The sequence below is a fragment of the Chanodichthys erythropterus genome, chromosome 17, assembly GCF_024489055.1.
Source record: "Chanodichthys erythropterus isolate Z2021 chromosome 17, ASM2448905v1, whole genome shotgun sequence".
NCBI classification, from domain to species: domain Eukaryota; kingdom Metazoa; phylum Chordata; class Actinopteri; order Cypriniformes; family Xenocyprididae; genus Chanodichthys; species Chanodichthys erythropterus.
Genome location: NC_090237.1, coordinates 7,383,797 through 7,407,859, shown reverse-complemented (window position 1 = coordinate 7,407,859; position 24,063 = coordinate 7,383,797). Strand labels below are relative to the sequence as shown.

At 35.9% G+C, this 24,063-nt stretch overlaps 1 protein-coding gene across 4 annotated transcripts in view; it reads right to left on the bottom strand.

The window, feature by feature from the left end:
• The window catches only part of tenm4 (teneurin transmembrane protein 4), a 183,067-nt gene that overhangs the window by 29,480 nt on the left and 129,524 nt on the right, over positions 1-24,063 (bottom strand). For all 4 annotated transcript variants that reach the window (XM_067364762.1, XM_067364761.1, XM_067364764.1 and 1 more), the window contains 3 exons: positions 16,117-16,349; positions 14,094-14,248; positions 1,470-2,347 (listed from right to left, as the gene is read on the bottom strand). In XM_067364762.1, the coding sequence (XP_067220863.1) occupies positions 1,470-2,347; positions 14,094-14,248; positions 16,117-16,349 (1,266 nt within the window). The remainder of the gene's footprint in view (positions 1-1,469; positions 2,348-14,093; positions 14,249-16,116; positions 16,350-24,063) is intronic.

Here is a 24,063-nt window from a genome sequence, read left to right as displayed (position 1 = left end):
GAGTCAAGGTCACATGAAAGTAAATATGCTAATGAATATGCTACACAAAGTATAAATGTAAACATGTTTTCTGTTCTTTTATATAGACTGAGGGTCAAGTCAAAATCATTTTCAGTAGTAATAAAGATTCTATTTTAGTTCATCTATTGATCAATTGATCTACTGTTTAGGTGGGCCTCCGAAAAATGAGTGAGTCAATAGGTATATCTAAAATTGAATTGGTAATTGGAATAAAATGACAAACTTGATGAGTAGCTGTCATCTTTACATTAGCAAGTGGGAATTATTGGAATTATCCTGACTACCCGCTGCTTTAGAGAAGTGAAAGAGTTGTTTGTTATCATGCCATCATTTTTATGCAGGACTGCTTCACAAACGAGGGTCAATTCAACGCTGGATTTGCACAAAAGATGAACATGACGGCACATGCTAGTCGATGAGTTGAATCAACTCCACAGCAACTACATAAATTTATCCACTAACCATTCAGAAACGTCCAGTTTCATTCTAAAACTTCTTCCTGAGTATCTCCATCAGTGTCGACTTCAGTTTGATCAATGTAATGCTGAACACCGTTACTGACAATCCTCATTTTGGCTGCATGAGATTCTCCAGCTTTGTTGTTGTTGAGCAACTGAAACATAAGCTGTTAAAGCCCCGCCCTCTTCTGGAAAGGGGGTGGGGAGCAGCAGCTCATTTGCAATTAAAGGGACACACACAAAAACATTGTGTTTTTGCTCAGACCCAAATAGGGGCAAATTTGACAAGCTGTAATAAAAGATCTGTGGGGTATTTTCAGCTGAAACTTCACAGACACGTTTCTGGGGACACCAGAGAGTTACATTACATCTTGTAAAATGGGCATTATAGGTCCCCTTTAAAACAAGTTATAACTAATGCAAAAGCAGCCTTATTAAAATCATGGGTAAAAACACAGATGGAGCTGAACATTTCTGCCCCTATGTGCCATTAGTCGACACTGATTAATTTACATTTATATTTATTTAATACAGATATTTAGATTGTATTTTCTTGCATTATTACCATATCAAATACATTTTGAAGGTTAAATTGTGAATGTGAACAGAAAACAAGCACCTGAACTACAGAAACAAACTCCAAAAACACCACTGTCTGAAATACTCCTGAAACCAATTACCTTTCAGCAAATGACTGAGTCCAATAAACCACTGAGACCTTGTGAACTCTTGACTGTATCTACTGTAACATGACCCCCAGCCAACAAAGACCTCTGCAATTATGCTGCACATGAGTAAATTTAGCTTCCAGTAGTCGAATGTACCTGCGCTGTTAAGTACACAGAGATGAATGTGAATGAATGTGCCATTTGGCATTTTATGCCAAAGACTGATCATCTTTTAGATTGAATAAGTATAAATAGATCATTGACATTGAGGGCATTGAAAACGATGCCATTATAGTGTATAATAAATTTCCAGTATACTCACTCATAGAAGGAAGTCCATCCATCTTCATTGCTTTTGGTGGCCAGCAGACCTGAGCTTCCATGATAAGTCATCATGGCAATCTCTTGACCTTGGGCAGCAACACTCTTCAGCGCATTATTAGTTCCAATGGTGAACCAGAACGTCTGGCCATCGGGACACATCAGCCAGAGCGGCAATCCCGTTGTGTCTCTCCGAATGGTCACTTTGTTCTTATTCTTGTCCGTGATGCTGCTCAGGTCACCTTCGCCAGAGTAGGTCAAGTTGTACAGGTAGTCTCCAGTCGTCAGGCTCTGAGTGTAGATGTGACTGCCGTTCACGTCAAACAGGTAGAGTTCGTCGTCAATTGGCGAAGAAACCTCATACATGTTGAGCGGGTTGAGAAATGCTTTATTCCTCCTGATATATCGGATACGTATGTTCCCCAGGTCAGCAATGAAGAGCTCTCCATCGGGCGAAACCGCCAACGAAGAGGGTGCGTTTAATTTGGCGTCTTTGGCGTAGCCGTCATCACCCGAATAGCAGTCGCAGTTAGCGTCGTTCTTGCAGTCGCAGCCACTGGGGGCACCGGCGACCAGAGAGATCTCCCCATTTGTTGAGACCTGTCGGACACGGTTGATCTTTTTCTCGTCTGACTCGGCGATGTAAAGCAAGCCGTTATGGGAGACAGCGAGAGCGTTGGCGGATTCCAAGGTGGCATGGATTGCGACTTTGCTGACTAGAAAGTGATCCAGGCCGGGTACCTGGCAGTGCATCGGCCTCCCTGCCACAATCCTCACTTGATGGTTCTCTGAGATCTGCAGGACTACGTTGTTGTCCAGCACATAAAGGGAATTGTCCATCGGGCTAACGGCTAGGTCAGTGGGCCATTCTAGACGCACCTATGGGAGACGGAAAAAAAAATAAAAAATTTGAAATAATGCTAGTTATATGCACCAAAATTAATTTTCTTTCCGAAACCAAAATTAAAGTTTTTCATTCAGTCGGAAAATGAAATTAAAGTTTATTTAATAATCGATTAATTAGGTTATTAGTTTATTTAATAGCGTAATCAACACTCAAATAAAAAAGTTGTATATAAAAATTTAAATTGCACATAAGTAAGATTTATATCAATATTATATATATTATATATATTACAATATTATATATATCAATTTATTGTTGAAATATAAATGGTGGCTGTAATAAAAACTTGTTTTCATGACAGATTTATTCAAAAATACATTAAATATTAAAGTAAAATATTAAATAAACATTATTGCTGTCAAATTGATTAATCACAAGATAAAAGTTTGTAAATTAATGTGTGTGTGTACACACACACACACACACACTATTTACAAACTTTAATGTTAAATGCAATTAATCGCGATTAATCGATTTGACAGCAATAGTAAAAATTTGTACTGTCAAACTTTAATCGCAATTAATCGCATCCAAAATAAAAGTTTATGTTTACATAATATATGTGTTTGCACTGTGTATATTTATTATGTATATATAAATACAAACACATAGATGTATTTATTAAAAAAATATTTACATATGTACATGCATATTTATATTTTTATGTATATAAATATACATATTTTAGCTATAAATAAGATATTTTTGTTAAATATATACACATACAATTGTGTATTTATTATGTATATAGAAAGAGTGTACAGTACACACACATATTATAACGCATATAAACAAACTTTTTTTGGATGCGATTAATAGAGATTAATCATTTGACAGCACTAGTAAAAATATAATTAATATGTATTATAATAAATATATGGACAATCAATGGCTTTTTTAAGGTAAATGTAATGGTATGAGACACTGTTTACAAGCTGTTTATTGAAATCTTTCCATGGTTGAAACACTGAGGGATTACATGTGACAGGATACATTTCAGTAAGTTGCACTGCATCTTTCAAAATACCTTCTGATGTTCATTCAAGAGGTGATCTGTTGCAACTCAATCTCATGATAAAACAACTACTTTACTAAGTAAATGTGAATCGTACAGAAATGTATGATTTTTAGAAAAAAGTAAGCATTAAAATCCTCCCCTAAACCTAACCGCCACTGGGACGTATCTTACATAAATGTACGAATTCATATGAATTAGCCACCAATTCACCAGTAAAACATTAACGAATTGGCATTAGATTGTGTTGTCTGTTCACAGGCCGCTGCAGCGATCTCTCATGTCACTTTGAAGAATGTCAAAATTTGTTTGAATTTCTTTAGAAAACTGACAATATGAAAGTTGAGACGTTGTTTATATCATAAGTAACATCAGTATCATAAGTAAGCACGAAATGCAGATCAATTAAAAAAATAATTATCGTAAACTCAGCCCTAATGTCCACATAGCTAATGTTTATTTGTTGTAGTATATCAATGTTGTGTGTGTAAAATAGACGCTGACACAGTCAAAACACACAATCGCACTAATTAAACGTCACTGTTTCTGTCAATGATTTTGGCCCTCTAAAAATGTTTAGTCTGCAAACCGAAAATTCATTTTCGGCCGAATATTTTCAGTTGCTGAAATTTCAGTGCATCGCTAAGGCTAAATAATGTGACAAAGAATATATTTTATTTGTTACATCTGAAAAGACATTTAACAAGGCAAGAAGTAAAACTGAAATACCAGACATCAATAAATGGAAAAGCAAATACGACAGCGCAAAAAAACAGAAGTTTTGAATAGGTCAGAACTGCCTCAGAACACAAACAGTTCTTAAATTAAGGCTGGTTCATCTGATAAACATGAAAGTAGAAAAAAGGAAGTTGAATTGGTGATAAGAAAGAGAAGCAGGGGAGAGAAAGTGAGTCAACTGATCAGATTAAACCGTCGCGGTGAGGAGGAAATGGATGAGTGGACTTCCAAAACAACATATACTTTCACCGTATCTGTCACCCCTCCACATGGATGTCTTTTTCTAGCTTTGGGTTATTAATTTCATAATGGAAAGTGACTGCAGCAGGGGAACAGGACCTTCGAAACAAAAGGTAGCACACTTATCAAACAGGACTGCTGCCTCCTGCCTGGCTGCCTAAATTATGACTTATTGTTCTGAAAATAATGCAGCAGGCTTTTAACACAAAAATGATTGAATCTGGTGAATTTGCACAGACCCTCTCTTCACTAGGGGACCGTAATCGCTCTCTTAGGGGCCGAATATGAACAGTCGTATTTCAATAGTGTTCTTGGCACGCTAACAAGGCTGGCTGATTAAAAGATGCTTTTAATGCACTCTGAGAATAGACAAAAAAGCTACCAAGCTGAGCTTAATATTAAAAGAATTATATAAAAGTAGCAAACTAATCTGGAGCCGCTGACTTGGACACGTGGGTTTTTATGGAGCAGTGAGAATAGCATGACTAATGTAGTGCATTCAAAGTTTGCTGACTTTCTCCTATTAGATTCCTAAATATGACTGTTTATAATTGAAAAGAGACAGAAAAATGTTACATTGACATTTTCATCAGAGACAAGCAAACAGATGTGGCATTTAGATGAAGAAAAGAAATGGCTACAAACCTCATTTTACTGACTCAGACATTTACTTAATAATAAAAAGGTATAATTCAGGATTAATACTCAATACTTAGAAATTCTCTTTCATCCATTAATTCAACATACCTAGAAAACATTAGTTATTCAGAGCTGAACAATGGACTTTTAGTGAGGAGTTATGGGTAATATTTCTGCAGGAAGCCGATGGTTACAGCACTGCACAGTATATTTCTTACTATTTCTTAAAAGAGGCATTTGTGAAACAGCATGTATTATGGAACAATATTATGGAGCAAACAGGAGTATGCTACATTTGTCATTTGACATAATGCTGCATGTTCAGTTTTGCGCTCTGTTATCTACTTGGAAATAAAAACTATCCTATTTTTAATGCAAGTCTGTGTAAATGTCTTAACTTCTGGTGGTATGATCAAATAACTAGTCCAAAAAACAAACAAACAAACAAAAAAACCCCCCAAAAATCTGAAGTAAAAACAAAAAACAACCTAATAATAATAATAATAATAATAATAAATTGTGCAAGTCTATGAAAAAAAAAAACAACAAAACATTTTTTTTGTTTTAAATAAAAACATAAAATAAAATTACATGATAAAATGAATGTTTAATGCAAGTCTGGGTAAATGTCTGAACATTTGGTGGTATGATCAAATATCTAATCCAACTAACTATTATTTTTTGCTCATTAATTGAAAAACATTAACAACAAAAACTGAAGGTTACAATAGAAAATGTAAATAAAAATTAGATAACAATGGACAGTATGCATACTGCTAATAAGCAATAACAAATCGTGACCTATAAAATAAAATTGGAAAACAGCGTTAAATAAAAATGGTGGAACCAGAAACGGATAACCGTTAAAGCAGGAGCATGCCATATACTGTATTTGGTCTCATAAGCGCATGGATTTCTGTGTCCAAAAAGATCCTTGACTGTCCGATAAGTCCTCAACAACATAAAACATAGCACTCAATACAACACTCTGCCCTCATTCCTGGAAACGATGCCCGCAGCCTGAGCTGATCTATATCAAACTGCCTCGCGGACGCTGGTCTGCAGTAATCTATTGGCCACAGCCACTGCCATGGCTTAAGTAGCACCAAGCATTGATTTTAAGATATGATTAAGTCCCAGTAAGACCCGAAGAAAGAAGACTCTCACTGCCTAACTGAGTCACCGTGTTCTGTTCGATATCAGTCAGTGATATCTCCCCCGAGCTGAAACCTACAACACACACATGCGACATGATATCAAGATCTCTTATCAAGGCAGAGGAATTAATATAATAAGACAAATCAGGGTGTAGCAGTGGAGAAGTGGAGGTGGAGAGGGATGGGCCTTAAACAAAACCGAAAGACAATTTAATTTATTTAAGGGGGACCTATAATGCCCCTTTTACAATATGTAATATAAGTCTCTGGTGTCCTCAGAATGTGTCTGTGAAGTTTCAGTATATATAGATATACACACACACACACATACATACAAGCCAGATTCCAAAAAAGGGGGGACACTGTACAAATTGTGAATAAAAAAGGAATGCAATAATTTACAAATCTCATAAACATATATTTTATTCACAATAGAATATAGATAACACATCAAATGTTGAAAGTGAGACATTTTGTAATATCATGCCAAATATTGGCTCATTTTGGATTTCATGAGAGCTACACATTCCAAAAAAGTTAGGACAGGTAGCAATAAGAGGCCGGAAAAGTTAAATGTACATAAGGAACAGCTGGAGGACCAATTTGCCACTTATTAGGTCAATTGGCAACATGATCGGGTATAAAAAGAGCCTCTCAGAGTGGCAGTGTCTCTCAGAAGTCAAGATGGGCAGAGGATCACCAATTCCCCCAATGCTGCGGCGGAAAATAGTGGAGCAATATCAGAAAGGAGTTTCTCAGAGAAAAATTGCAAAGAGTTTGAAGTTATCATCATCTACAGTCCATAATATCATCCAAAGATTCAGAGAATCTGGAACAATCTCTGTGCGTAAGGGTCAAGGCCGGAAAACCATACTGGATACCCGTGATCTTCAGGCCCTTAGACGGCACTGCATCACATTCAGGAATGCTACTGTAATGAAAATCACAACATGGGCTCAGGAATACTTCCAGAAAACATTGTCGTGAACACAATCCACCGTGCCATTCGCCGTTGCTGGCTAAAACTCTAAAGGTCAAAAAAGAAGCCATATTTAAACATGATCCAGAAGCGCTGGTGTTTTCTCTGGGCCAAGGCTCATTTAAAATGGACTGTGGCAAAGTGGAAAACTGTTCTGTGGTCAGACGAATCAAAATTTGAAGTTCTTATTGGAAAACTGGGACGCCATGTCATCCGGACTAAAGAGGACAAGGACAACCCAAGTTGTTATCAGCGCTCAGTTCAGAAGCCTGCATCTCTGATGGTATGGGGTTGCATGAGTGCGTGTGGCATGGGCAGCGCACACATCTGGAAAGGCACCATCAATGCTGAAAGGTATATCCAAGTTCTAGAACAACATATGCTCCCATCCAGACGTCGTCTCTTTCAGGGAAGACCTTGCATTTTCCAACATGACAATGCCAGACCACATACTGCATCAATTACAACATCATGGCTGCGTAGAAGAAGGATCCGGGTACTGAAATGGCCAGCCTGCAGTCCAGATCTTTCACCCATAGAAAACATTTGGTGCATCATAAAGAGGAAGATGCGACAAAGAAGACCTAAGACAGTTGAGCAACTAGAAGCCTGTATTAGACAAGAATGGGACAACATTCCTATTCCTAAACTTGAGCAACTTGTCTCCTCAGTCCCCAGACGTTTTCAGACTGTTATAAAAAGAAGAGGGGATGCCACACAGTGGTAAACATGACCTTGTCCAAACTTTTCTGAGATGTGTTGATGCCATGAAATTTAAAATCAACTTATTTTTCCCTTAAAATGATACAATTTCTCAGTTTAAACATTTGATATGTCATCTATGTTGTATTCTGAATAAAATATTGAAATTTGAAACTTCCACATCTTTGCATTCTGTTTTTATTCACAATTTGTACAGTGTCCCAACTTTTTTGGAATCGGGTTTGTGTGTATGTGTGTATATACATACACACACATACACATACATGCGCATATATATATATATATATATATATATAAAAATATATATATATATATATATAAAAATAGATATTTATATATATAAAAATATATATATATATATATAAAAATATATATATATATATATAAAAATTTATATATATATATTTAAAAATATATATATATATAAAAATATATATATATATAAAAATATATATATATATAAAAATATATATATATATATATATATATATATATATATATATATATATATATATATATATATAAATAAAAATATATATATATATATACATATACACACACATATATATATATATATATACACACATACTGGGCTTTCTGCAATGTATTTTCCAGATGAAAACACACCAGATGAACAGATGTCTTGAGCTATCAGGGTAATTAATTATTAAATCCATTTTCTCAACAGTAACAGCTAAATATTCAATGCCTGTATATTTGTGTGGGGGGTCTGGAGGTGGGATTTGACACCCCTGTGAGTGACAGACAGGATGTATCATCTCTATTTCTCCGTCTACTCCTCACACTTTCACACACTAAAAAAAAAAAGAGAGAATAAATGGCCCACACCCTCGTAAATCCAACACTAGAACAGCTGCCGTTAAATCCTTCAACATACGCTGAAGCAGGCGTAATGAGAACATGCAGGCGTGACCTTGTCCGAAAGCATGTAAGCCAGCTTGCATCTTAAACAGCCTTTTCAAAAAGCAGTCCTTACTGTGACTTTTCTTATCAATTTTGATTCATGTCATAAAAGGGAAAATAATTGCACACTTAGTTTGAAAACATGCTGTTTTGGACCAGCCGTTGCTGTAGATAACAGGGTTGTGCACCAATTCAAAGTAACTGAGGTAGCAAACAAGATGTAGAATTGACCTTTCGCTAAGCTCCGCCCACCTTGAACTCTTTAGTTGCTATAAACACTGAATCAATATGTAAATGAATTAAAGTTAAGATAATATTCTCAAGATTCTTTTTTTTAATACTTTTATTTATCAAGGTTGCATTAAATTATACAAAATTGACAGTAAAAAATGTAATGTTACAAAAGATTTTCATTTTGAATAAATGCTGATCATATGAACTTTCTATTCATCAAAGAATCTGGAAAGAAATCACAGTTTCACAACAATATGAGGCAGCACAACTGTTTTTAACATTGATATCAATAAGAAATGTTTCTTGAGCAGCAAATCAGCATATTAGAATGATTTCTGAAGGATCATGTGACACTGAAGACTGGAGTAATGATGCTGAAAATTCAGCTTTACATTACAGAAATAAATTATATATTAAAATATATAAAAAACAAAAACTGCTATTTTAAATTGTAATAATATTTCCCAATATTACTGTTTTATTGCACTTTTGATTGAATAAATGTAGCCTTGGTGATCATAAGAGACTCACCCAAACACTATATATCCTCTGGGTATCTTGTGTCACTGTTGTTAGACTTATTTTGGATAATATTTTGTAATATTATGTTTAAAACTACTCAATCACACAGATACTCTATAGACTTACAGTACATTACTGTATAAGATGGCAACAGTCATTGTTTAGTAATGTGTTAAAGCGGAGCTAAACAAAGGGTCAGTTGCATTTATAATTATTTTTCATTTGAATTTAAGGAAGTACAATAAAAAGGGGAATGGCATATGCATTTTACATACAGTATGCAATGAAATATTCATATACATTTTATTTTTCAATATGAATTATTCACAAAGATCTATGGAAAATTTCCAGAAATATAAGAAATACATAATTAATGTTTGAAATGCCATATTCACACTGAAGAATTTTATTTAAAATTAGATATACTTCATTAATAAAATAGCTTTCATTTAATTTTTCCCAGAATGCTCTAATTTACCTCAAAACATTAAAAACTAAGCCAAACAACATGAAGCAGGCTTATAAAAAATTGGAAAAGCTAAGAAATTGTTGTTGTTTTGTTCTTTTAATTCAATTTTCAATTCAAACTCTTGTGGGGCAATTCATTTCAAATTGTTGTGTTCAGGTATTTTTGTCTTGTACAAATATCAACAAATATTGTTTACAAACATTCTTAAATTAAGATATATTTTCCTTCAGAGGTGGTTTTTTTTTTTAAATGACATGACTTCACACTTATCTGACATTAAAGCTCATCTTACTCAAAACTAATTCTTACTCGAATTAAGTTTATTTTTCTTACCTCACTGGTATATTTTTTCTTGTTTTAACTAGTTCAATTTTGACAATTTTTTCAGAAAACAAGACTTAATATCTTAGTAAATCTTGATTTAAAAATGTCTGATATTTGTAGTGGAAAGCAAAACAAAAAAATACATTTGTGTTTAAATTCTGAATCCGGTACCTAACATGACCATCACTAAAGTAAAAAGACATTTCCATTCCTCCAAGAATGTGCAGTTATCACCATGTTTCCATGTTCAGCAGGCGAATGAGGAGAATATTTATTCTTAAAACTGAAGTAATAGTTGTGAAGAAATATTCTTGGCAAGTCTCAGATTCATAGTGCTCGTGCAGGGTGCCTTCGCTGCCCGAAAGGCAAACAAATTTGGAATATAATGCGAAGTGTGCTCTGAATGCAAGATCTGAATAGTAAGTGGGAAGGAATGAAGCCATCACAGATTTGGAGCCTCCAATGGTGTCTTATTGGAAGCGGCGATATCAGGACCTAAAGAGCATCACATGTTAATGAACTCAGCACCCGGCACCAAAAATATGATATTTTCTGTTGGCTCTAGGTGGGAATTGGCAGGCGGTGTATGAGAGGGAGGAAACAGGCTTCAGATGAGCCCTCAAAAGTGTGGCAGAACCAGCAGCAGGCTTAAGTAATGCAGCGGTGTGTTTGATGCAGTGAGCGTGTGCTGCACATGAATTTTTAATGGATGCTTTTTACTGTCTGAGTGTCTTTGGCAGAAGCTGGTGTGATTTGTCATCATTGAGGCCGGGACTGCAGTGGTCTTTCTGTGTGTGTGTGTGTGTGTGTGTGCGTTTTCTCTGAGGTGCAGCTGGAGGTCGTCTCCCCAGTGCTCCACATCCTCTCAGCAAAATAAAGCCTCTCAGTCAGGTGGCGGAGGCATTACTGAGCAAACTGTGAGCTGGACAGATACATGTAGGCAAAACTAGAGGGTTGAAGGATGAATACAGTGCTGGACTACAGCAAGTTTTTTCTACTTCATACAATTTATGATCTTCATACTGTGGTTTTGAAGAGTCATCAAAGGCGATTTGAAGATGTATCCCAAATTTTATTGGTTGTAGGGTGAATCTCACAAAAAACAAGAAATCGCCAGCTTCAAAAGAAATCATAGAAAAGCCTATTTTTAGAATATTTATTTTTCAAATACATAATTTTGTTTAATGTAAATAAAATGTACACTATATTCAGGGGTTGAATTACTTCAGATTTTTTAAAGGGGTGATTGTTTATGATTTCACTTTTTAACTTTAGTTAGTGTGTAATGTTGCTGTTAGAGCATGAACAACATCTGCAAAGTTATGATGCTCAAAGTTCAATGCAAAGGGAGATATTTTCTTTTACAGAAATCACTTTTAAGGACTACAACAAACGGCTGGTAGGGACTACAATGAGGTTGGTGACACCACTAACCCTAAAATTTACATAAACCCTGCCCCCGAGAACACGCAAGAAAGGGGGTTCTAAATCAGATACAGATAAGATAACATTTATATGAATGCATCAGTGAAAGAGTGATTGCATGTGAATTAATTCTACCTGGCAGTGTCTCTCTACTAATAGTGAAGATGCGAGTTTTAGTTTCTAAAAAATATATCTTAGAAACTAAATATACTAATATATATTAAATAAACTTGTATATCTTACTTTTCAGCTTCTTAGCTATTTTATTAATAAATCGCAAAAGTGTTGACAATACATTTCTGCGCTACTGAATGTTTCTGTGCACGTGCAATCTGTACGTTATGCGCTCACTACTGTTTTATGTGTGTGAGAGTTAAAATGCAGCAGCGCATTAGTTTAGAATTCTGATAAACTTGCGTGTACAATAAGCTGTTCAACCCTTTAACTGTCCCCCCCCTTTTTTTGCATAGACATGAAAATGCACTATCCAAACTCAAACTTTTTGGTTGATATCCCAAAAAATGAGCTTTCAGTAAGATTTGTTTGGGCGCAGTACCAAACTTTTTCACTAGATGACACCCAAGATCCATTACTGACCATAAAAGGGCGCCTCCATTTCCATATATGGTTTGAGTGATCAGAACCATATATTTCCCAAATTTTCACACAATTTATGAAGTAGACATCATATTCAGAAGTAGAATTCAACCTCTAATGAACACATAAAAAGATTAGGTATGTGCATTATAGCTCACCCCCACATCACAAACGGCAAATCTATTATTTTTTATTTATATTTAAGACATTTTCAGACCTTTTTTCTCAAAAAATTGACATGGAACTTCCAGCTGACATGCAAGAGAAGAAATTGTTGAATAAAGTCATTAATTTTGTTTAGTTTTTTTGCGCACAAGAAGTATTCTCTTTGCTTCATAACATTAAGGTTGAACCACTGTAGTCACGTAGACTATTTTAACAATGTCTTTAATACTTTTCTGGACCTTGAATGTGGTAATTTTGTTGCTTTCTATGGGAGATCTATGGATCTATCAAAAATATCTTAATTTATAAGTCTTACGGGTGTGGAACAACATGAGGGTGAGTAATTAATGACAGACATTTCATTTTTGGGTGAACTAACCCTTTAAAGCGTTATGGCAGAACATTAGTCAACTAGTCTGTGCAACCCCTACTACCGTTCAGAAGTTATTAAAATGATTTATGAAGGATCATGTGACACTGAAGACAGGAGTAATGATGCTACATTATAATATGTATATAAAGAGAAATTGGATCATTTAAATTTAAGTAATTTTTCACAATATTTCTGTTTTCACTGTATTTTTTTAATTAAATAAATGCAGCCTTGATGAGTGCAGACAACTTTGAATCACTGATGATTTATTTTTGCTTAAATATCTATCATTACCTGTTCACATCTTCCTGGCTGCCACCATTTTCCAGTGACACACACTGGCTGACTCTGATTTGAAAATTACTGCATAAGTTGAGTTTCCAAGCTGGACTGCACTTTTCTAATAAGGAAGGTAGAATACAGACTTTCTGAGTTCAATGCAATGATTGAGTGAATTCAACTGCACTGATATCTAGTAATTATATACAGTCTGTGAACATTTTTCCAGTTTGCCAATGAACGCTACATCCTAAACATAAAATTGGGTAAAGAAATGCATAATGCATAAGTTTACTTCAGAATCAAGGCAAAAGCTTATTCCAGTCAAACTAAACTGAAAAAAACTGGGAATATATTCCATTTGTCATTGTAACCCCAAGCATTGTTGATTGTCTTGACACTGGGAGAACGTTGCAGGCAAAATAAAGCTAAGGAAAACCAAAGCGACCTGGGACAAAAAAAAAAAAAAAAAGCTCCAGGTCTGGACCTCTAGGGCTGTGTCACATCTCTAACTGATGTTTTAGAGATCGCAGTCAGGGCAGTGTCCTTGCCTGAGGTGACAGTTAACATTTGGATTGGTTAACAGCGCCTAGGGTGACCACGTCTGTGAACGAGTCTTTGGGACGGAGGGAGCAGCTCTGTCGCTCAGGTTGTAGGTCAGCTTGAAACTGGATGTCGCAGGCCTGCAGCTGTAGGCAGCATCTGGGTTACTGGGACCCACAGCAATACAAAAGTCCCCTGACCTGCCCTAAAAACCTGTCAGCTGCAACCCTTCACCCTCGCTGAGGCTGACATGGCGACTACGCCAAACATGGTGGCGGAACAGCGACGCTGCACTGACCTTTCACAAACCCTGCCGTACAAAGAGGCGGATGGGTGAAAAAGCTGCAGAGGGAACACAAGAACACAACTCACCTGCGAGATGTCCATCACAGAGTCACAGCTCAGGGGTCGTGCCGAGGTCAAGTCGTTGAAGCCCAGCAGGGTGGATATGATACCGTTCTGATCGATGCGGCGGATCATGGTGCCGTCTACAAAGAAGATCACCCCATACTTATCCACAGTAATGCCTGGAGACGAGAGAGAAAAAGAGAGTGGATCTCTGCTGGGAGGACAATCGCTGCAAAAAAATAAATATAATAAAATAATAATAATAAATCAAAATAAACTAAATCTAAAGGGAATCTGAAAATAATTCATATGAATAAAATAAAAATAATTCAATAAACAAAATTGATCACATCCTGCCAAGAAGATTCATATTTCACCCCAAAATCAAAATAAATTAATTAGAGATAATAAATAATTTAGAGATATATACAGTCAAACCAAAAATGATTAAAACATTTTTGATATATTTTTACTAGTGTGTGCAGGACACTATAGTTCATTTATGTAAGTGAGGATGGCAAAATAAAGTAAACTGCAACATATTATACCCAAAAATTGGGTAAAACCAGTAAAACTGATAAAAATTTGGAACCAAATATTATTCAGACACTTTGACCTGACCATGTTTTGCTGAAGTGTTATCTGACATAATTAAGATTATTATTTTTTTCTGACACAGTTTAACTCTGAGATCTTGTCATATTTCATTAAACTATATATCTTAATAGTGAATAAACTGTATTAATGAATGAAATGTTCAAGGCGTCTGAATATATTTTGGTTTGACTATATATATATATATATATATATAAAAAAAAAAAAATCACTCTCATTTCTATAATGCGATAAAAAAGAAATTACAAATTAAGTGGTAGTATTTGTGTGGTCTTTGATACATGCAGATATAAATAAAGTCTGCTGTAAATAAAAGTCAATAAAAAATTATATATTAAATTGTACTGTATTACATAAAAATGTAATGAGAATCACTACTGACTAAAATAAAATAAAATAAAATAAAATAAAATAAAATAAAATAAAATAAAATAAAATAAAATAAAATAAAATAAAAAAATAAAATATGCCTAATTTTTTTGAAAAAAGAGAAGTGTTTAAAAAAAAAGTTAAGTCATTTTTTCTTTGTGCAAAAATACATTTATGCATTTATAAGATGCTTTCATCCAAAGCAACTTATAAAAGAGGAACATAAGAAATTCATCAAAGAGCTTACAATAATCATAATATACAACACCAAGTTTATTAGACATATACAGTTTCCAATTTTTTCTTTAATGTTTTAGTGTGAAATGTGACCTGTGATTCTCTCACATGGTGCAAAAACACAACAAGAAGTTGGAATGATATGGTGATAAGCATATTTTTCATCATCAGCATGCTCAATAGGAAGCCAGAATTCTGATTTAAAAATCCATGTCATAAATTCATTATTTATGACTTGAGAAAACAACAAGCAGGCATGGAGCATCCTGGTGAAGAGAGAAGCATGTGGTGCTGTTAAGTCTGTTTAAGAACATGTGAATCTTTCCAATGGCACTGCGGATGACAAAGAGAAACGTGACTCTGTGTGCGTCATCTTCCATGGCGATAATTACGGCTTCTGTCACAAATACTTTTTCAGTTTCAAATGACGAAATACTTAGACTAGCAAATCGAATCCTCATTATATTATTATAGACCCCCCCCATAATTCCCCTCAAAGCACTACATATGCTACACTAGGAGAAAGGATAGCCCTTTATACTACAAACAGACAAGTGTATGCAAACCACAGGTTTTGCTATCAATTTCACGCTGTGGTTTTGGGGTTTGGACGCTCCGGGCTTGTATCAGTGCAAATATAGAAGAAATGCTCATTTTGGAGAGAGCATGTGTGGCTGAAGCAAAATAGATGAAATTGCTTACAGCACCTTTAAAGGGAATTTGCTCAGTCTAATGGGAATGATGGGGAAATTGAATCAGTAATGGCAAAATCACTGTCTGTTTCTGAAAAATGTTAACACTGTTATTCAGATTTCTGCAGGTTTACCTCTAGGGTTTGTAAGTGTGGCCTCCACGGCCTTGCCTCCGTCCCCACAGCGTGTCTCATCGTAGGGTAGACATTGATCGCCTGTGCCTGCCACCAGCTCGAGGTTCTTTGCCACATCCTTCACTGTGTTCAGAGACTTCACCTTAAACACCTTCCTGCTGCTGGTGTCCGAAAGGTACAGGGCCCCCGAAACGGGACTAGTAGCCAGGTAATATTTGTGTGCAGGGCTATTGCTAAAAAACAAAAAAAATCACAGTCAATTGTGGTGTAAAAGTTTGTGTAAAGCAAGGTTATTTTTGTTAATTGAAATAAAATAGATGTTAACTGAAATAAAATAAATATACAAAACATTATAAAACGGATAGTTCCGGCCCTTGATTCTGATTGGTTGAGCCGCGTTTAAAGCCATTGTAAAATTCCGGAAAACGTACAGCTGACCACATTACATAAGTATCGCTGCGCCACTAAATGTGTATGTTGTTGCGTCTGTCTTAGCAACCACTGTTAGCAACATAAACATATTTGTTCTCTATTGATTTGATTCATTGAAGCTTACTGCTGTATGTAGAAGAGAATCATGATATATGAGAGAGATATCAAGTGACCGATTGTATTACCTGAACTCAGATTTAGCATTTTCCTTCAGGTCAGTCCTATGTTCATAATAAAAATCTGTTTGAATATCCACTGCGATCTTTTCCTTTTAACAGTTAATGGGTTTTCCCGTGCCCTGCTGACACTGACAGCGCTAATCAAAGCATTTGCGTCTTGTTTTGTATTCACAACAAATTTCAATATAAAAGTCTTTGCGATTGAGTGACTCAGTCATAAAAACAATCTTTGTCACCATCTAATGGTGTGATAATGTAACTTCTGTTGCTGTTCACTTGCTGTTGCTTGTTGTAATAAAATAACTAAAACTATATATACATATATATATATATATATATATCTATTTCTATATATATATATATATATATATATATATATATATATATATATATATATATATATATATATATATATATATATATATATATATATATATATATATATATATATATATATATATATATATATATATATATATATATATATATATATATATATATATATATATATATATATATATATATATATATATATATATATATATATATATATATATATATATATATATATATATATATATATATAGTTCATTTTTTCCTCATTAATGTACACACAGCACCCCATATTGACAGAAAAACATAGAATAGTTGACACCCTTTGCTGTGACACTCATATATTTAACTCAAGTGCTGTCCATTTCTTCTGATCATCCTTGAGATGGTTCTACACCTTCATTTGAGACCAGCTGTGTTTGATTATACTGATTGGACTTGATTAGGAAAGCCACACACCTTGTAAGACCTTACAGCCCACAGTGCATGTCAGAGAAAATGAGAATCATGAGGTCAAAGGAACTGCCTGAAGACCTCAGAGACAGAATTGTGGCAAGGCACAGATCTGGCCAAGGTTACAAAACAATTCTGCTGCACTTAAGGTTCCTAAGAGCACAGTGGCCTCCATAATCCTTAAATGGAAGACGTTCAGCCAAACTGAGCTATTGGGGGAGAAGAGCCTTGGTGAGAGAGGTAAAGGAGAACCCAAAGATCACTGTGGCTGAGCTCCAGAGATGCAGTCGGGAGATGGGAGAAAGTTGTAGAATGAATGCGGCCAAGTACAGGGATATCCTGGACGAAAACCTTCTCCAGAGTGCTCAGGATCTCAGACTGGGCCGAAGGTTTACCTTCCAACAAGACAATGACCCTAAGCACACAGCTAAAATAACGAAGGAGTGGCTTCACAACAACTCTGTGACTGTTTTTGAATGGCCCAGCCAGAGCCCTGACTTAAACCCAATTGAGCATCTCTGGAGAGACCTAAAAATGGCTGTCCACCAACGTTTACCATCCAACCTGACAGAACTGGAGAGGATCTGCAAGGAGGAATGGCAGAGGATCCCCAAATCCAGGTGTGAAAAACTTGTTGCATCTTTCCCAAAAAGACTCATGGCTGTATTAGATCAAAAGGGTGCTTCTACTAAATACTGAGCAAAGGGTCTGAATACTTAGGACCATGTGATATTTCAGTTTTTCTTTTTTAATAAATCTGCAAAAATGTCAACAATTCTGTGTTTTTCTGTCAATATGGGGTGCTGTGTGTACATTAATGAGGAAAAAAATGAACTTAAATGATTTTAGCAAATGGCTGCAATATAACAAAGAGTGAAAAATTTAAGGGGGTCTGAATACTTAGTGTGGGAGTCATGTTATACATCGTTAGCCATGATTGGCAGCGAAATTATCAATTTTAAAAATTTTACTGATACTGAGCAACTGAACTATGTCGACATGTGCAACAGATGTCATGTTTAAATCTATGCATTATAAATGGCTTCAGAGATGGGAGTTAGCAGTGGGAGATCATGTTCATTTCACATAAGAATCACCAGATGACAGATCCACAGCTATAGCTAGAGATGTCTCTGCCATGTCCTATCTGCATCAATCTTTTACTGTGAGCATCTACTCTCAGTCCAAATATAGAAACACATGTAGTGTGTGTGAAGCCCGTGGTTAGTACAGTCGGCCCAGTGCCTAATGTGCTGCCAGTGTGCATTCAAATAGGTATGCCACCAAAAACCCCGAAGGGAAACTTTCTTCTGGAGATGCATGTGGTCTAGAGCCGTTATCTAAACACATTATGTATTCCTGGAGCAAAAATGGCCCACAGGCTGAAAAAACAGTCCATTAAATGGCAAAGCTGGATGGTCAAAGTCATCCCTCACAACCACACAGGGGGCTAAAGAACATGAAAGCCCAACAAAATGGCTCCAATCAGACTAGAGAGGGTGTCTGGTGGAAAAAAAAAACCTAAACACGCCAATCTGGTACAATGTACAGAGTTTCCTCGCTATATATAATCAGATTCTGAGAAAATGATAGAAAGGCTAGGCACCTGGACTGCAATTTTACACTTTTCAAGTTGATTTGTGATATGCTCTAATTGCACCTCCGCTGAAGGCTACATCTGTGTTTCAAAGACCGCTTGTGGTGAAATTGGGATGATTTGCACCAGTTTCACAGGTCAGCGCTAGTACGTAAAGTTTGTTCACCTACTTCAGGCTTATGCAATTTCTATCAACTGGAGTACACTGAAAAACAATTAATTTTTGTACTGCATGATTTAGTCTAATAGGTGCAATTGAAACATGACGGAAATTAAAATGTTAAACTCATTTAAATGTTAGCAAGTTGTAAAAAAAAAAAAAGTGTGAATATTCAGCAGTTGTTCATGACAGAAGAAAAAAAGTGTGAAATGTTCTCGCCTTTCTGGAATGGTGTCTTCCTGGAGGGGTTAATCATTTTCGAACAAAGTGAAAAAGGTCACAGAACAAGAACAAAAATGATAAGTGAAAAGCGTTCTTCTTAAATTGACCAGCCACGGCACATGCTATGACATGCATCTGCCAACTACTATAATTGCTAAAAACCAAGTGCTGCTCAGCATTTAAAATCTAGCATGAGAAATTAAATGGGAAAGGTCATTCAAGGCAGAAAAAAAACATTTATTCTTTGCAAAAAGTGCAATTTTCATGGTAAGATGGTTTTAGCATGCTAGTGATGACTATTCACAAAAAATACTATGCGACACGTCATGACAAATGCTATCGTAACTATCCTATCATAACTATCCAACCAACTTGATCGAGATTCAAATCCTAACAAAGTGAGAAAGGTCATGATAAGAGAACAAAAAACCATGCTTTGCAAGATGACATGCTTGTGCTATGACACGTCTGCTACATACCATCATTGTTAACAACCAACTTGTCAAATTATAAGCATTCAGAACTTAAAGGTCACAGCAATAAAGTGGAAATGTTAAGTGAACAATATTCTTTGTGATAAAATGGCACTCTACCACTACTGTAGGACTAGCACTCTCAAGATAGCAAATGCTAAGACACACATCTGCTAAATACCATCATTGCTAACATCCAATGTGTCTAAGGATCAGCATTCAAAACCTAACAAAGCGGGAAAATTCACTGCAAGGGAACATTCATTGACAAGCATTCTTTGTAACTGCCTAGGGCAGTTCACACAGAATGCATTTTTAAATTCCACTGTGATACTTTTTAATTGTTTTTCCATGTAAACACATTCTAGACAGACATCTTTAACCATTGCGCGCGCGTCTCGAGCATGACACGGCATTCTAAAAATGCAGCGGTCAAGTTAAAAGTACTTTTTGTGAACCAGCCCTAAGCAAATATTACAATACTACAATGCTAAATACCATTATAGCAAAACCAAATTTGTCTTTAATCCACATTAAAAACAGAGTATCTATTTACACTAAGTACAAATAGCATCCCTTGTGGGCAAATGCTATTTACACTAACTCTGCCCACCAATGTCTGGTTAGGCCACTCGAGTTTAAAAAAAGGGTACGAATCCGCCTTTTGCCGAGTTCGCTCTTCTCCGTTTTCCCATCACATATCACAGAAAGGCATTTATTTTCAATAAAATGAAAATAATGTTCTAAAAGTGGAAATAAACTGCCCAATGAGTGTTTAATAATATTAAAAGTGTTTAAGGCAGCATCCATTTACTAATTTTAATAAATATTATCATTTACACTCTATGATATTATTGCATCCTGTAAATGCACAAAAACACAGATACAGTAGCATCTAATTACTACTACACTTATTGCAAAGAACTGATACTTTTACATGGTGTAAATAGAATCTATCGCTATTTTCACCTAGTGTAAATAGCATATTGTCACTTAGTGTAAATAGATGTTTTTTGTTTTGTTTTGTTTTTTAAGTTTTTATGCCATGTTAGCATCATAGCTATTTACATGGAAAACACACAGGTCAATATCATCCATAAAATTAATGTTATTATACAAAACATTTCAACTTAACATAAGATAGAAAATCTAAAATACATTCAGATGAGACATTTTGAAATATATTCCATGCAAGCTTGTTTCTGAGAGGGTTCCAGACACCTAAGCGTTCCTTAGTGTAAATAGCATATATTGCTATTATTTACTTAGTGCAAATAGCTTCTACAGCTTTTTGCACAGTGTAAATAGCATCTATCGCCAAGAAAATGTGCTAATTTCACTTAGTGCAAATAGCCACTGCCCATTAAAAACCTACCACCAAGAGAATAAAAGAAATAATTGAAAATTATTTGCAGAAAAAAGAGCCACACCACCTGTAGGTCTATAGTAGTACTCGAGAGATGACTAGCCCCAGCAAAAGCTATCATCATTCAAAACTGAAGTAAGGAAGGTCACAAGAGAACAAATACGTTCAGCATTACTCGTGAGATGATGTCTGCCAAATACCATCATTACTTACAACTAACCTGTCTCAGGATCCACATTTAAAATCTTAAAAGGTTGCCGCAAGGGAACAAAAACGTGAACTTAAAAACATTCTCTACTGGTAGAGCAAGATTAGAGATGACTAGCCATAGCAAATGCTACAACACACATCTGCCAAACGCCATCATATTTAACACATAACCTGTCTTCGTATCAGCATTCAAAACCGATTAAACAAATCCCAGGCATGTTCCCCTGAAACTCTGGGGCGGTTAGTGCCAAATCCCTTTGGCCAATGTGAGAGTGTGGAAAGGAATAGCGCCAGGTCTGCAGCACTGTCAGCTTCGATCTATTATTCAGACCGACAACTGACCTTCTAGAAGATCGCTGGAAACGGGCTGCTTTGGTTGACCCGGGGCCGGCACGTCACTGTGTGGCTGCTGACCGTGTTGAATGATGTCCTCGGTTTGGAAGGAAGGTAAAATGGGTTTGTCAAGAAAAATCTCAATCCCATTTTGCAAGAATCTGCCAGGGAGTTTGACGCTGTGGGTAGATGCTTTTCAGTCCCAGCAGTCTCTGCGTTGTACATTGTGTTATTGGAGGCACACGGCATTGTGCTTTCTGTGATGAGGAGAACACCCTGACCTTCATAGTCTCCATCTATATTCAACGACTAAAGCCAGTCTGGGGAGGATAATTGGATTTTCAGCATGTTGCTGTGACGATAGAGGTGAGCGACTCTTATGGAAAGGGGGTCAGCGGATATGTCAGAGAGATCATGGTCTAGCCTTATTCTCTTGTCTGTGTGCACATAACTAAACACTGAGATGCATTTATTTGCTTTCACAAACAGTGGCGACTGCTCTCTTCTGGTTGCAAATCTTCTGGCCTTTTCAGCAGTCGTTTCTACAAATGTATATTTCTAAAATGAATTATTGGAACATGTTCCGGTAAGTGATTTAGCTTGTATACCCTAAAGCACACCTTTTACAATCAAAAGAACAACACAAACCTGGTCCAGAGCCGATAAGACAAAGCAGCGACTACAAAAACACTATAAAGCATGGAGCACCGACTCCATGTGAAATGTGAATGCTTAGAGTACACATGGGGCCAGATTTACAAACAGCTTGCGCCAGCAAAGACTACTGTCAGGACTTACTAAAGACACGCAGTGAAACATTTGTGCTGAAAAGGCGTGGACAGGATTATTTTTGCGGCTGACCTTATTGCATATGCATTTGTAGGAGTTTCCCTTTCAGACACAAAATTTATGGGAGGAGAGTTTTTAACCCTTTAAAACCGGATGTGTCGTCGGCGACACATTCAACCAAGCTGTATTCATGTTACCGTAAGTCTTGAACCGTACGCCATCGTAATAATTCAAATTGCTACAGAAAGTAGTCAACATGGGCTTTTCGGCAATATAAGGGTTATTACGGTAATTTCGAGCCTTCCGTTAGCAAATGGCAGCCGCTTTCGGGGAGAGCGGGTGGAAGGAGGATTTGAACGGAGAGATATGGAGCGCGACAGTTTAGGGAGTTTTGGATCGCATAAATAATAGAAGAAACAAACAAAAACATGGCGAAGGAGTACACAGTCAATTGGGATGATTTTTTATAAGACTTGGGAGGAGGCTAAGTGAGACTTGCATTTCACATTTGGTGTGTGCGTCTGTATAATGTGTCCGTGCGGTAAATGTATGCTTGCCGATTTGTGCATATGTAGTATATGTATGCGTGTATGAAAAAAAAAATTCTCTTGAATGAAAACTGTGCAACTTAGTGTCACAAAATGACTTATAGTTGAATTTTCAAGTTTGAAGTGTTAGATTCTTTCGATCATCATTTATTATTATTATTATTTTTTTATTTTCGTCTATTTAAATTCTATTTACAAACTCACCATATACATTAATGGTCAATAACTGTAATTTATTGAAAGCCAGTTGTTTTCTGAAAAAAAAAAATGACACCTTGCACTTGAAGATAGGACATTGTTAGAGAATTTTATAATAAAAAAAAAATTAAAATAAATAATGTGAAAATGGGCTATTTTAGCTTTAGGTTCTAAAGGGTTAAAGGGGTGGTTGATTATGATTTCACTTTTTAACTTTAGTTAGTGTGTAATGTTGCTGTTTGAGTATAAACAACATCTGCAAAGTTATGATCCTCAAAGCTTAATGCAAAGAGAGATATTTTCAGTAGTTGTATCCTTAGTCTCTCCATCAGTGTCCGACTCCGGTTTGAACAATGTAAGACTGAACACCGTTACTGACAATCCCCATTTTGGCTGCGTGAGATTCTCCAGCTTTGTTGTTGTTGAGCAACCGAAGCACGAGCTGTTAAAGCGGCAGCAGCTCGTTTGCATTTAAAGGGACACACACAAAAACAGTTTGTTTTTGCTCATACCCAAATGGGCAAATTTGACAAGCTATAATAAATTAGCTTTGGGGATTTTGAGCTAAAACTTCACAGACACATTCTGGGAGCATCAGAGACATACATTACATCTTGTGAAAAGGGACATAATAGGTCCCCTTTAAATTAATCA